This window comes from Pseudozyma flocculosa, assembly GCF_000417875.1.
Source record: "Pseudozyma flocculosa PF-1 unplaced genomic scaffold scaffold00024, whole genome shotgun sequence".
In the NCBI taxonomy this organism is placed as follows: Eukaryota; Fungi; Basidiomycota; class Ustilaginomycetes; order Ustilaginales; family Ustilaginaceae; genus Pseudozyma; species Pseudozyma flocculosa.
The window spans coordinates 16,085-30,056 of record NW_006920892.1 but is presented as its reverse complement, the minus strand read 5'-3'; the positions used below and the strand labels follow the sequence as shown (position 1 = coordinate 30,056).

The following is a 13,972-nucleotide window of genomic DNA, read 5'->3' as shown; positions in this document are numbered from 1 at the left end:
TCGTGCCCCTCCCCCTCTCACTCGACTCGACTCGACGGCTCTGCACCAGCCCTTGGGCCTGCACCTGCCTGCCTCATCCTCGAGCTGGGATCCTCTATCCTTCCTCGGCCCTCGGACCTCGGCTTTCGGCTTTCGTTCGACGATCTGCGCCTTCCCGGCCGGTTCGATGTTCGGCTCCGTCGCCGTCGAGGAGTCGCCACAGCAGGCAGCAGTCAAACGCAGCGGCGGCGAGAAACAAAGGCGTCTGTGCCAGTCTAGAGATGCATTTATCGATCCGTGCAAGGTCCATCTATCCACGACGACAGCCGCCGCATCATGCGGACCCGGAAGCCGCCGGCGGGTGCGGGTGCGCAGAGGCCACGATGCTCGCGCGTCGCAGCCGGTGGATCTCCTTGCGCGACTTGCGGTACGCGATAAACTGGCCCAGCACGATAAAGTCGAGCAGGATGGTGCCTGTCGAGCGCGCCGCACGGGTCAAGGAAGCAAGGCGGGGCACAGCCAGGTCAGTCAGTCAGCCAGCCAGCCAGCCTCAGGAGCCATTTCAAGACGCGCCAACAACGGCCGCGCTACTCACCCACGCTGCCAGCAAGCCAGCTCATGCTCTCGAGCACGTACTCGCGCTCCGTCGACTTGAGCAGGATCGAGGCCACATACGTGATGTTGCCCGCCACCGCAAACACAAACAGCGCCAGCGACAGGCCCTCGCACTTGGTGGTGCGGTTCTTGAGGATCTGCGGCACGCGGCTCGTCACTGGCGCGAGGGCGACATGGCAAGAGCGCGCTTCTTCGGTCAGCAAATGTTGCCTCTTCCCCTGCCTAGCCGATCCTGGCCGCAACAAGACGCATTCCGGCGACTCACGGTAGAGCAGGGCGCTGAGCCAGCCGTACGCCTGGGCGTCCCACCTCCATCCGACCTCCGCGTGGCCGCCGTCGTCGGGCAGCTTGCCGCCGTGGTGCTTGCCCTCGTTGCTCCAGTTCGACCTTTCGGCCACCCACCACGCGGCGACGCCCGTGGCCACGACGAGGAGGAAGGCGATGCCGTACAGGACGACCTCGCGCTGCCAGCTGGAAGCCGACTCGTCGTCCTTGTCCTCGAGGTCGTCCTCGACGACGGCGCCGTCGGCAATGAGCGGCGTGCGCTCGTCGGCCTCGACCGATGCCGAGAGCGTAGCGATGGGCAGGCCGCGGTGGTAGTACTTGCTGTAGTACCAGTACTGGAAGATGAGGACGCAGTCACACCCGCAGTAGTAGAGGGCGAGGATGACCTGCGTGCGCCGAGAGGTGGGTGGGGTTGAAGGCAGAGAGAGGGTGCGAGGGGCGTGGGTTAGCTCCTAGCGCGGCGGCGGTGGGGGCGTGGGCGCCTAGGCCCATGCTGCAGCGACGCTCACCATGGTCCAGAGGAGGCCCTGCATCATGGCGCCGGCGGCGTTGAGGGCGTCGCCGGCGAGCCAGATGACGATGAATGTGATGCTGAGCCCCTCTGCGCTCTTGGAGACGTAGTTCTGGTGCATCTGACTGAAAGACGGCAAGACCTAAGAAAGCGCGTGAGAAAGAGGAAAGGAAGGGGGGAGCCATTTAGCCGGGACGAGGAAGGGGGGCGGTGTGGATGCGCCGAGGCTCACGGTGTATAGACGATTACCCAGCAAGCGATAGAGACCCAGCCCATGATGCTGCTCCACTCGTCGCGCAGGTGCGCGCTGGTGTGCCGGTGGTGGCGGTGGTCGCCGCCGCCGCCGTGCTTGCTCTCGATGGATGGCGGCAGGGTCGACGTTGGTGATGGTGCGAGGGCGGGCGTGGCCGATGCCGATGCCGATGCCGATACGAGGGTGAGGAGGAGGGGCAGCAGGATGAGCCACGGTGCGAGCCGCTTGGGCGCCCACCCTGTCCGAGTTGCGGATGGCGAGAATGTCGTTGAAGAGGCGGCCATCGTGGTACGTCGGCTGCCAGGCCTGGCCGGGGTGCTGCGACGGGCGATGGTCGAGGGGGTCTTGCGAGTGCCTTGTTGCGGCGGTGTCGTTGAAGCCAGGCCAGGTGTAGCAGTGCGGTGCAGCGAGGTGGTCCAACCGGCGGTCCAATCGGTGGTGGTGGTGGTGATGGTGGTGATGTCGGTGGTGATGTCGGTGGTGATGTCGGTGGTGATGTCGGTGGTGATGTCGGTGGTGACGACGGCTGGTGATGGTAAAGACGGAGGAAGGGCTCGTGTGATGTGACTCGCATCGACCTACACAAGCAGCCCGTCGTCTTTTTCGTTTGCCAGCTGCTGCCGCCCCACCGGCCGCCTCTCTGCTGCTGGCTGTCAGGCTGCAGCGGGGCAGGGCAGAGGGCGGGCAAACGAGCGAACGAACTTTTGGGCGAATTTGCCGGGGGGCTGAGGGTGGCGGCCATATCAGCTGCCCTGCCCTGCCCTGCCCTGCGTCATTTTCTTCGCTTCTTGCCCTCCCCCGCATTTCAAACCACAGCCAGCACCGCGGCAGGCCCAGCTCGCCGAGTCACTGCACTGGTCGCATCGGGCCCGTTCCGCCAATTGCCACCCGCCAGCTCGCTGCTACCTGCTCGTGGAAAGCAGCCCGGACACTGCCTCTCGCCGCCGTCACCCCGCAGACTCGCAGGTGCCTCAAGTCGTCGTCAGCATTATATCCTTGAGCTTATATATTCGCAACTTTTGAAAGGCCCAACATCAAGGGGTTCTATGGAGTAGTGGTCAACTCTAGCGGTTCTGACTTGTCTGCGCAGAATCCCCTCCGATTGGAGGGATAATCGGTTTCCGCTCGCCCCCGGTTCGAATCCGGGTAGGACCTTGCTTTTTGCCTGGAGCCATCCATGGCCTATTTTCCTCGCCATAATTTGGCGTCATTTTGCGATCCTCGCTGGACGATGCCGACTGCCGCCGGTAGCGGTGAGAAGTGCGACAATGAGGTTGCAGGGTCCGCGACTCGAACCTGGCCGCGACTGGACGGCGTGCTGCCTGGCACCCCACTGCAGTCGGCGGCGATGGCCACCTGGACCGATAGCGAATGCCGCATGTCAGACAGAGCAGAGGTTGCCGGGCGAGCGAGGATCAGGCGGGGGCGGGCCATGGATGAAGGACGATGGCGAGCGAGCGGCCGGCCTTTGCTTGGCTTGTCGGCCACGTTCGGTCGAAAGGAAGGCTGGCCAACCGGGCGAGGGTGGGTACGGTGTTGACGAGGCCGCTCGAAGCCAAGCGCAGCACGCTGCGGTGGGAACGAACCTCGAGCTCGCTCGTCTCATTCTCGCCTCTTCTCGGTGGGCCCAGGTTTGATGGCGACCATGTTCCGTCGGACCAGAAGCGCACTACTCTTGCGGTGAGGAATTGACCGGTGCCCCCCGCCGCAGCCCGGACAGATGCGGCCCAGACAGACGAGGGACGAGCAAGTGACGAGGGTTGCCAGTCTCCCCTCACTGTTCTGTCATCAGACGAGACGAGTGTGGGGCAAGCCAGCCATGCAATGGTTGCAAGGGATCGGCGTCGCGCGTGGCGGGCGGTTGACGTTCGCTCCTACCACGTCTTCTGTCTGCCCGACTCTGACCATCGCTTTTTTGCCCATCGCCCGACAAACCACCACTGACGACACCGCCGCATCCGCTCTGACACCCACCCTGATCCGCCGAAGATCCGCCGTCGATGACCAAAGGCGCCGTCGAGGATGATGCCGTGGCTGCGGGCCGCAACAGCTTCTCTGGCCTCTTCCGGCTTGCAATGGCGATTGCGAACCGCGGTTGGTACCAAAGCTGACTGTGCAAGCCCTCTCGTTGTGGCGGCAGCGGCAAGGCTCCGTTCAGGAAGCATCGAGGCCGTACCTGTCCAGACACGACGGGCCCGTAGACGGCGTCGCGGAGGTTCTTGTCCAGGATGATGCATTCACCCGGTCCGGCCCTTCACGCGGCCGCCGAGGTGCACGCCACGCGCTCCACGGCCGGTCTGGCCTCGCCACGAGACTCGCCCGACGCCGTCGACATCCGTGTGTATCCGAACCTCGCCTGCCGCCCGCAGGAAGCTGAGGAAGGTCCCGTTCGGCAGTACATCTGTTGCCGGACCATGCTGCGATGGAGGCACCTGCCACGCTGCGATACGGAGCGGCCAAATGGTGACTAGCCACCAGCATCTCGTTGATGCTTGGCGGTGCTCGGCCTGTAAACACACCGACCCATCGCCCACGCCGGTTTATGCACCGGTGGGACGCATCTTTGCGGCATCATAGGGCGCAGCCATCGCGGTGCTCGCCAAGCCGTGCTGCGCCGTCGCAAAGGCCGGCCGGCCCGCCACCGTGGCTCGGTCGACGTCCCTCGTCCGACGCGATCTTCACATGGCATGCGCAGCAAGACGGGGCAAACACCCTAGCCGCGAGATCCGGCCTGCCCGCGCAGATCCGTCAGGCTCGACGCTAGGCTGAGCGGAATCTGGTTCAGCCTCGCCGGTGAATTCCAGGTGCCGACGCCCAGCTACCGGTAGGTAGACGCTTGGCGCGGGTTGCGATTGCAAACGAGCAGAGAGGCGGGCGAGGATGTTACTGTACGGTAGCTGCGTCTTACATCGCGCAGGTGCCGAGGGCCGTCGTCGTCATCCTCTCTTGTTGCAGCCCTCAGACCCAGACTGAGCCTCAACCTCGGCCTCAGACTCAGGACGGGCGGGCAATTTAGGTCGAGATCGAGCTGGTCCAAAAATGCCCGCTTGCACCGCCGAAGGCGTGACGGCCCCGCTCGACCGCCCAGAGACACCACTATTTGTGCTCTGCGGAGTTCTGCTGGCGGCGCGCTACGGGTGGATCCTGAGGTAAGGCTCCCCTTCTGTCCTTGTCTTGACGGCTGCTCGGGGCCAAGAAGGGCGAGGGTACGTTGGGAGCCGGAGCGCAGAGCGACGACGCGTTCCTCTTTTTCATCGACGGCGAGGTGCGCCCTGTCGTCGGTGCAGTCTGCTGGCAAGAGCCTCAGCGCTGCCGGTCTACGCTGAGTCAAAGCAGCCGCGCTCTCCGAGTACAGCCGCAGTAGTCGAGCTGGAGCAAGTGCAGAGCTGGACAGCACGACGGATGGTACGGCTACTGATGCCCACCTAGGGTCCGGAACGCGTGGACGGCGTGGCAGATCTGTGTGCGACCGGCCAATTCCTCACGGGCGTCGTCTCTGCTTTGGTCGCTCGCGTGCCGGTGTGCATCCGTCACAGGTGCAGCGGTCGGTACGTAAGGCAACGTTGATCAGTACGCCTATTGATTCAAGTGCGGCGGAGTTGTCGGCGAATATTGCAGAAGAGGCGCCGCCTCCGCCTCGCCGCCGCCTCTGCCGCATCCAACGGCCCGCTTTCCCCACTCCTCCCCGCCGCCTCCTCTTGGCTCCTAGCCTGGCCTGGCCTGGCCTGTTCCCCGCGCCCCGCGCTCCGCGCTCCGTCTGGCCGGGCAGCCCAACAAGGGTGGACGTGTGGGGTCAGCCTGGCCGGTCAAATCTCGTCCCCCGTCGCGTGCAGATCGACGACAACAGACGCCGCTGCTGCCGCCGCCGCCTTGCAATTCGTCCCCTACGGGCCTGTCCGGGCCGCGCCGGTCTCGCCTGCCATTCACCGACAGTGCATCCCCTACGGGCCTCGCTTCATCGCAGCGCCGGTACCTCGCTTGCCCACCGCCATTCAGATTGGCTGCTAACCATGTACCTACCTGTAGGAGGAGGTAACTTGTACGTTTTGGCCTGCTTTGGCTTTCGCCAACCCTGACCGACCCGTCCGCTCCTCGTCCGTGTCCGGCCAACCCGTTGGCGACCACAGGCCACCCTCATTCCCCGACGTCCTGCCACGATGCTGGTCCCCACCTGCACTACGCCCCGCAGCCCGCCCGCCCGCGGAGCCCCTTTGCCCATGGGGTCCCCGGAAAGCGCGGGCGTAAGATCTGTTCAGATCCCACCGTCTGCCTCGTGTCGACGGCGATGCTGCCTGCCTTGGCCAGGCGGGCCCCGCTCCGGCTTGTCGTCGGCGGCGGGCCACCGCTCCTGGTGCCAGGCTCCAAACCTGCCCTTCAGCCCCGACCGGCGTCGATGGACCGGCGAAAGCTCCTAGCACTGCTGCGCAGCTTAGCTACAATAGGTACCGCTAATGAGCCCTGCCGACCAGCGTCCTCGCCCAACATATAAAGAGGCCTCTTTTGCCTACGTTCAAACAGCGGAACGACATCCATCCTTCCTCTCCCCATCCCCCTCCCGGTCCCCCTTCATCCTCGACAGCTGGCAAGTCGGCTGCTCCCCAACTCCAACCCGGTCCCCTCCGCCCCTCTTTACCTGCACGGTCGACCTTGATCCGCTGCCATGGTCGCCATCCGCCTCTCCGCCCTCTGGGTGGCCATGAGCCTCGGCCTCTCGGCGGCCCTGGCCCTGCCCATGGACTCGCCCCTCACCCCGTCCGAGGACCTCTTTGCGCGCGACAACGGCAAGAACTCCTACACCGGCCCCTACGCCAAGGGCACCGGCGCATGGGAGTCGGGCTTCGCAAAGGCAAGGCAGCTCGTCGACCAGATGACGATCGAGGAAAAGGTCAACGTCACCACCGGCTACACGGGCAAGTGCGTCGGCTACACGGGCACCGTCCCGCGCCTCGGCCTCACCGCCCTCTGCCTCCAGGACGGCCCTGCCGGCGTCCGCCCGGCGCGCAGGGTGTCGCAGTTCCCCGCCGGCGTCACCACCGCCGCCACCTGGGACCGCGACCTGTTTGCCAAGCGCGCCGAGGCCCTCGCTGACGAGTTCAGGAACAAGGGAGGTGGGTATCCCCCAGCGCCGCTGGCCGTGCATGTTGTTCCCATCCGCACCTTGAGCTCGCATGCTGACCCTTTGACTGTCGCTCCGGTGACTTGTCCCCCCTCCCCTTTTCCCCCGCGTGCCATCCCGTCAGTCAACATTTGGCTCGGCCCCGTCACCGGTGGCCCGCTCGGACGTGCGCCGCGCGGCGGCCGCAACTGGGAAGGCTGGGGCAGCGACGAGTACCTCTCGGGCGAGGCGTCGTACCTCACCGTCAAGCACGCCCAGCAGAACGGCCTGATGGCTTGCAGCAAGCACTACATCGCCTACGAGCAAGAGACTTACCGCAACCCCTACAACCTTACCGAGCCCTACGCCGTCTACCCGCCGCTCGAGCAGAGGCCCATCTCGTCGAACCTCGACGACCGCACCAGCCACGAGCTCTACATGTGGAGCTTTGCCGAGGCCGTCCGCGCCGGCACGGCGACGATCATGTGCTCGTACAACGAAGTCAACCAGACGCACGCGTGCGAGGACGACTACTCGCTCAACACGCTGCTCAAGAAGGAGCTCGGCTTCAACGGCGCCGTCATCTCGGACTGGGGAGGAACGTGGTCCAACAAGGGCTCGGCGCTCGGCGGCCTCGACGTGACGATGCCCGGCACGGGCTACAAGGGCGTCTTTGGCGACTTTTTCGGCAAGCACCTCGTCAAGCTCGTCGAGGGCGGCAAGGTGCCCGAGTCGAGGCTCGACGACATGGTGATGCGCGTCCTCGGCCCCGCCCTCTCGCTCCAGGACCTCGCGCAGTGGCCCGAGCCCAGCTTCGACGTGCGCGACATCACCGTGCCCACCAACAACGTGCGCGACGACCACCACAAGATCATCAAGAAGATTGGCGAGGAGAGCCTGACGCTGCTCAAGAACAAGCGCTCCAAGGACGACCCGCGCGGCCTGCCCCTCAAGTCGGCCGCCGACCTGCAGAGCCTGGCCGTGCTGGGCCAGGACGCTGGACCGGCTGAGCGCGGCATGACGTCGTGCGGCGACGGCGGCACCTCGTGCAGGCCCGACGGCAACAACGGCACCCTCACCCTCGGCGGCGGCTCCGGCTGGGCCTACCCTCCCTACATCATTGACCCGCTGTCGGCCATCCAGCAAAAGGCGCGCGAGAGCGGCTTCGACGTCAACCACTCGCTCGACAACTACAACCTCGAAAACATCGCCTTCCAGGCCAACCACTCCGAGGCCGCCCTGGTCTTTGTCAACGCGTATGCCACCGAGAACCAGGACCGCCAGAACCTCACCCTGTGGGCCAACGGCGAAAAGGTCATCAAGACGGCGGCCAAGAACAACAACAACACCATCGTCATCATCCACGCCCCCGGCCAGGTCGAGATGAGCAGCTGGGCCGGCCACGAGAACATCACGGCTATCCTCTACGCCTACCTTCCCGGTCAGGAGTCGGGCAGCTCGCTGCCGCCCGTGCTGTGGGGCGAAAAGTCGCCGTCGGGCAAGCTGCCCTTTACGATTGCCAGAAAGACGTCCGACTACCCGCCCAACACGATCATCGCCGACCGCACCAAGGCGCCCCAGGCCGATTTCACCGAGAAACTCCTCATCGACCACAAGTGGTTTGACGCCAAGAACATCGAGCCGCTGTACGAGTTCGGCTTCGGCATGTCCTACTCGTCGTTCGAGTACGGCGACTCGCTGCGCATCGAGGAGACGTTCGAGGCCGACGAGTCGTCGGTGCAGAAGACCAACGAAAAGTGGATGGCGCCCGAGGGCAGCTTCGCCGCCCAGGGCTCGTCGCTCTACGACACGCTCCTCACCGTCTCGGTGGATCTGACCAATACGGGCTCCGTCACGGCGGCCGAGGTGGCGCAGCTCTACGTCTCGCTGCCCAAGGGCGCCCGCTCGCCGCCCAAGCTGCTGCGCGGCTTCGAAAAGGTCAACCTCGCCCCGGGCGAGACGCGCTCGGTGGCGTTCAAGCTGAGGAAGAAGGACCTCGCCTACTGGTCCACCGTCGAGCAGGCCTGGAAGCTGCCCCAGGGCGACGTCACCTTCCGCGTCGGCGCGTCGAGCCGCAAGCTCTCGGCCAAGGCCACCAAGAGCTTCTGACCGGGTCGCAGACCTGGCACCTGCCACGGTGCAGTATAGACTTGGACGAGTAGAATAACCGACCGACCGACCGACGAGCGGCGATGTCCCCGACTCTTCTCCGGCCTTTGTTGCCGCTCACTCCTGCTCCTCCTCAAGGAAGAGGATGCAGGGGTGCGCGCGGCGCGGTGGCTGTAGATTGAAGAGACGCATCCGTCGTTCTGTCCGACTGTGTATCACCCTCGTCGCTCCGCTTTGTAAAGGGAGATGAAACGAAATCACGAATCGAGCGAAATGCAGTATTCACTTGGAGCCAGCCCGTCCTGTGCGTGCCTCTCTCTCGGCCTCGTTCGTCGGTGTCGTTCCGCCTTCGCGCCTGGTCCTCGCTCCGCCTACGGGCTCGAGCTGAAGGTGCGTGGAGCGGCGCACCATCCGTCGTGGTCGTGTGCGTGCAGAAGGCGCTGGAGGGGAAAAGCCTGGCCTGTGGACCGCCGTGCCGTGCCGTGGTGTGCCGTGGCGACACGGGCCCATTGCGAAAGTGGACGGGCTAGATATCGAGGCCCGAGGCCGCTTCAAGGCCGGCCGAGGGCGTACGGAAGGACGGAACGGATGCAAGGACAAGATGGAAGGGGGAGGGGAGGGCACGGCGAATACCTCCCTCGAAGACCCTACCTCGAGGCCGGGTCCCGCACAGCGAGCACAAACAGACGGCGCCGGGGGAGGGGGAAAGGGGGTTCTCGCCGTCCGTAGCCTTGCTGCTACTTGCTCGTGTACACCGGCCTGGCCTCGGCCTGCCGCATGGAGGGGAAGAGAGCGCCGCAAAGCGCCGCAGGGAGCCAACGAAGCGCGGGCGCTTGCAGGGCTACATGTCGAGCTTCATGCCGAGCACCTCCCAATTGCGCCCAGCCTCTGCGGCGACGACGACATTGTCGCGCGCCCAGGCCTTCCAGACGTCGTCGACCTCGACGTACCTCCAGTGGAACCAGACGAGCTCCTCCCACAGCGTCTTGCGCACGTGCACCCTCCGACCCAGGAGCTTGCGCACCGTCTCGCCATCCCTCGCCACCTCGCCCATCAGCCGTCCGTACTCTTCCTCCCACCCCGCGGTCGATGCCGATGTCGATGTCGATGCGGCGTTGGCTACGGCAGCGGCGGCAGCGGCGTCCTTTTTCATCTGTGCCGCCTTTTTCGTCGTCCCCTCCATCCTCTTTCGCAGAGCATCGACCTGGTCCGGTAGCAGTCGGTCGAGCCGGATAAAGAGGTCGCGGAATGCAGCGACCAGATCGCGCTGGTGCTTGAGCGACTCGAGGGTGTATCCGCCCTCTCTGCTCGACCGCCTCGCCACCAGGTCCGAGTGGGCCTGGTATGCCTCTCCCACCTTGCGCAGGCACCCCTCGGCGGCCTCCCTGCTGCCCCCGCGCCGGCTGTCGCTCTCGGGCCTCCACCGCCGATCCGAGCTCTCGGCCAACGACAGGAGGCCAAAGTTGAACCTCGAGAAATCGGCCGCCGCCGCGTCGTTGCGCCGCACCATCCGCTCAAACAGCGCCACCGTCGACGTCCACCGCTCCAGCAGGTCCGGCAGCGCCCGTCGCTGCTGCGCCAGCTTGGCGTCGAGGTCTTCCGGGATCGACATCTGCTCGACCTCGTCGAGCACCTTGGTCAGGCCCTCTTCGTCGAGGTAGAGCGGCGGCGCCGTCTGCCGCCATTCCGACAGCGGGCGCTTCTCTGTCATGAACACGTCGACCAGCCGGTCCTGCCGCAGCACCGGGTGCGAGCTGTGACGGTGGGCGCCCCGGGGGTCGAATAGCAAGGAGCGCGGCGAGCGCGCGAAGGGGAGGGATGGAGAGGTAGGAGGATTAGAACGTGCGACCTGAGCGGGCTCGGGCTGGCGCTGGCCGCCTCTGGCAGTCGTTGTTCCGCTCGCGATGCTCACCTGAGCACGCGCAGGTAGCGCTCCAGGCCTCTTCTGCGACGTTCGATGAACTGGTCGTCGCCCGACAGATGCCGTCCCGCCATCGGAACTGGAGGGGTCAGACGGCCAGGGTGGCAGGCATGCTCGGTATCAGCGCTGCGCCGCGCAACGGCTTTGCTTGTCATCGAAGCCAGCTCGACTCACGGGAGATGCGCTTGGGCGGCAGGAGGGGCAGGCAGCGGAAGGGATAGCGCTTGACCAGGCAGTCTGCCAGCCACACCCAGTCGCTGTACCTGCGGATGACTGACGACTGGCGCAGCTCCGACGAGACGACGTAGACGTTGTGCTTGATGAGGAAGCCCTCGAGCTCGGAGCGCAGGCGCACGGTGATCTCGTCGAGCGGCAGGTCGGCCTCGGGGTCGTCGGCGGCGCCCACGGCGTTGACCTCGGCCGAGTCCGAGACGTAGCTGAATGGCCGCTGCGTGCGTATTGTGCCCTGCCGCAGCCTCGAGCTCGAGAGGCCGAGCGAGGTCGGGGGGCCGTCCGACGATCGTGGTGGTTCGACGGGACCGAAGGGGGCTTCGGAGGCGCCGCCGTTGGTCGTAATCGCGGCGGTACTGCCATTAGAGCCGCCGCTCTCGCCGCCGTCGAAGGCGAAGCTGCGGAAGACCGATGCGGGACCGCCCGATGCGGAACTGCTGGGAAGGCCATCGCGGTAGGCGGTGCTCGCAGGAGCAGCAGCAGCAGCGGCTGTAGCGGCTGCAGCGTTCGAGCCCGTGTTCCAAGGGTCAGACATCTCGCGCATCGGCCCTGGCGGTCGGGGCGTCAGGACCGGGTTGGGCGGCGGGAAGGTGTGGACGTTGGATTCCGTAGTGGCGCGGATGCTATCGAGGTCGATGGTGGGGCTCTCGACGTGTCCGGACTGGAGCTGGGCGGCGGCCCTGTGCGCGTCGAGGGACTCGCCGCTCTGAGCGTATCGGAGCAGGACGAGGGCGAGGAAAAAGTCGTGGCGGGAGCACCTGGAGGCGGTGCAGCAGAGGTTGAGGATCCTCTCTGCGGTGGCGGCCGTCTCGCCTGCGTCGGTGAGGAGGCGGTGGAGCTGTGCGAGCGAGATGTCGGGGTCGATGCGCGGGTCGGCGCTGGTCGAGGGGTGGTGAGCAGCATCGGCGGAGCAGGCAAGCTGCCAAGCCTGGCCGAAGAGGGGAGGCAGCAGGAGCTCTGCTGGCGATCGAGGGTGTCAAGGGAGGAAGCGAGGGTCAGCCGGGCGATGGCGTGGCGTGGGAGCGAGGCGAGGTTCTCACCTTGAGGCCTGGCGGCGGTAGGGGAAGCGTCTGTGCTTGGGACGCTGTAGCCTCCCCAGGTGAGGGGTCGGGAACCTCTTGCTTCGGGGTTGGAGACGAGGCGGGAAGTTGGGTTGTTGGGGCCGTTGGGCTGAGCGTTTTGTAGCCAAGGGTCGTGCTCAAAGTCGTATGCTGATTGTGCGGCGGTGGTGGGGTATGGCGCGCCAAAGAAGCCACGGCCCGGCTGGGCGTTGTTGCTGCGGATCGAGGCCATTGAGGACGGTGGCCGTGGCCGTGGCCGTTGCGGTTGGTGGATCGCTCACCCCGTGGTGCGATGGGGATGCGTGCCCTCGATTTTGGCCTGATGCGTGCGGGCGAACGGCGCGGCGTCGATGCTGATGGTGTTGTGTTGGTGTTGGTCTGGCCGCAGTTGGCAGCTAGGCGGTGGTTGGGCGTCCAGAGAAGGCAGGGTAGGCGGGAGGTGTCGGGTGTCGACAGACGAACCTCTGTGCTCCGCTGCTCGTGCGCCCGTCTGCGGGGGCCCAACTCAGGGGGGCCGACGGAGGGCGGCGTCGGTGGGGGACCCTTTGACCGACCCCCGCGGGGCGATGTGGAGGACCCATGCATCGACGTGCAGCCTGGCCCAACCACGCTCGGCTCCGGCCAGTCGCTCCATTCGCGCGAGATGGGCAGCGCAAGCCCGATCCCGGTTCGCCATCCCATCGGGCAGAGTATCCTACCATGGCCGATCGAGCAGGCGAGCAAGCGGGCAAGCGGGCAGGCGGGCAAGCGAGCAATCGGCGCCTGTCGAGCCTCGGCATCCTCTTCCTGGCTTGCCATCCCGGCCGCTCTCAAACGACAACGGCGACGACAAACAGCCATGAGAGCCGTCGCTGGCTGGCTGCATTAGATTGCTGCCTCGCTGCCAGGCTGGCTGCCCATGACGGCCGCTCGACGTCGTTCCTGACATGCATACGACAGCCACCGACATCGGAGCAGCTTGCAGCTCGCTCTCGAGGCGTTCAGACGCGCATGGCGCTCAAATCGCCTCTTTTGCCATGGCTCGCCTGCCACTCTCGCTGCTGCTCACCCCGTCTTGCCTGCCACACACTCACTCTTGCTTGCTGTCCGCCAACGGACATGCCAGCGGGCAGCAAACCGGATGCATGCCAGTACGCGCCACCCAGGCTCGACGACGTGAGCTTGGACGGGTCGCATGCCCCAGGCCAATCCACGCTCCCACCACCCTGATAGTGCGCCGCCACCGAGGGACCGCCAGCCAGCAGAGCGACCGGCTCTAGGTATGGTGTGTACCCGCTCCCGACCCCAATCTGTACCAGATCGCACCCGCACCTGCACCCGCACCCACGCTTCGGCCTTTGCACGTCGGCCGGTTCGGCAGCGAGTGTGGCATCCCGAAGCCAGCTGGGGCATACCCCTGCCTGCCCTCGTTCCGATCTTCGGGGCGACTCAGCCAGCCAACCAGCCCGCCTGGCCCCGCCTCGTCCTCAGCTCCGCCCGTTCCCAGCATCCGGATCCAAGGCAGAAAGAGCTTTGCAAGGCCACTACTGTACCTACTCTGCCTCGAGCGCCGACCCAAAAACAACCACGCCAGGCACGCAGGCCGCTGCCATCGATCGGTGCATCGGCACGCCCACGCGCGCACGCTGCCACTGTACTGCACTTCGGCCCGACGTCGACGCAGATCCTACCGGTATCCCGACCTTGCATGCGTGCCTTCCGGCTGCTCCTCCTCGCTCGGAGCATTTGCCGCCTGCTGACAGCGATCCCCAACATCCAGCGCACTCGCACCCAAGCCACCCACAAACGCACCCACGCACGCCGACAGTTCGACACGCCCTCCGACAGCCAGGCCTGCACGCCCGAATGCAAGCAGCAAACGACCACGGCCTCGACATTCCTTTCTCCCGGCCGTTTGTCATCGCCGTCGAGG

General features: G+C 65.8%; 3 protein-coding genes across 3 annotated transcripts; 1 reads left to right on the top strand and 2 right to left on the bottom strand.

Moving 5' to 3' along the window:
• Positions 1–313: 313 nt before the first annotated feature.
• On the bottom strand, positions 314–1,927 carry PFL1_06123 (uncharacterized protein; the record flags this gene model as incomplete). The annotated part of the gene is made up of 5 exons (XM_007883663.1): positions 314–453; positions 575–751; positions 860–1,265; positions 1,389–1,515; positions 1,623–1,927. The coding sequence occupies 5 exons, from the start codon at positions 1,925–1,927 to the stop codon at positions 314–316; spliced, it is 1,155 nt and encodes a 384-aa protein (XP_007881854.1).
• Positions 1,928–6,303: 4,376 nt separating this feature from the next.
• PFL1_06122 (uncharacterized protein) lies at positions 6,304–8,847 on the top strand (the record flags this gene model as incomplete). The annotated part of the gene is made up of 2 exons (XM_007883662.1): positions 6,304–6,751; positions 6,884–8,847. 2 exons carry the CDS (start codon positions 6,304–6,306, stop codon positions 8,845–8,847), a joined length of 2,412 nt encoding a protein of 803 aa, XP_007881853.1.
• An 841-nt stretch (positions 8,848–9,688) lies between these two features.
• PFL1_06121 (uncharacterized protein) lies at positions 9,689–12,292 on the bottom strand (the record flags this gene model as incomplete). Its single annotated transcript, XM_007883661.1, has 4 exons — positions 9,689–10,601; positions 10,760–10,847; positions 10,943–11,959; positions 12,040–12,292. 4 exons carry the CDS (start codon positions 12,290–12,292, stop codon positions 9,689–9,691), a joined length of 2,271 nt encoding a protein of 756 aa, XP_007881852.1.
• Between the last annotated feature and the right edge of the window lie 1,680 nt (positions 12,293–13,972).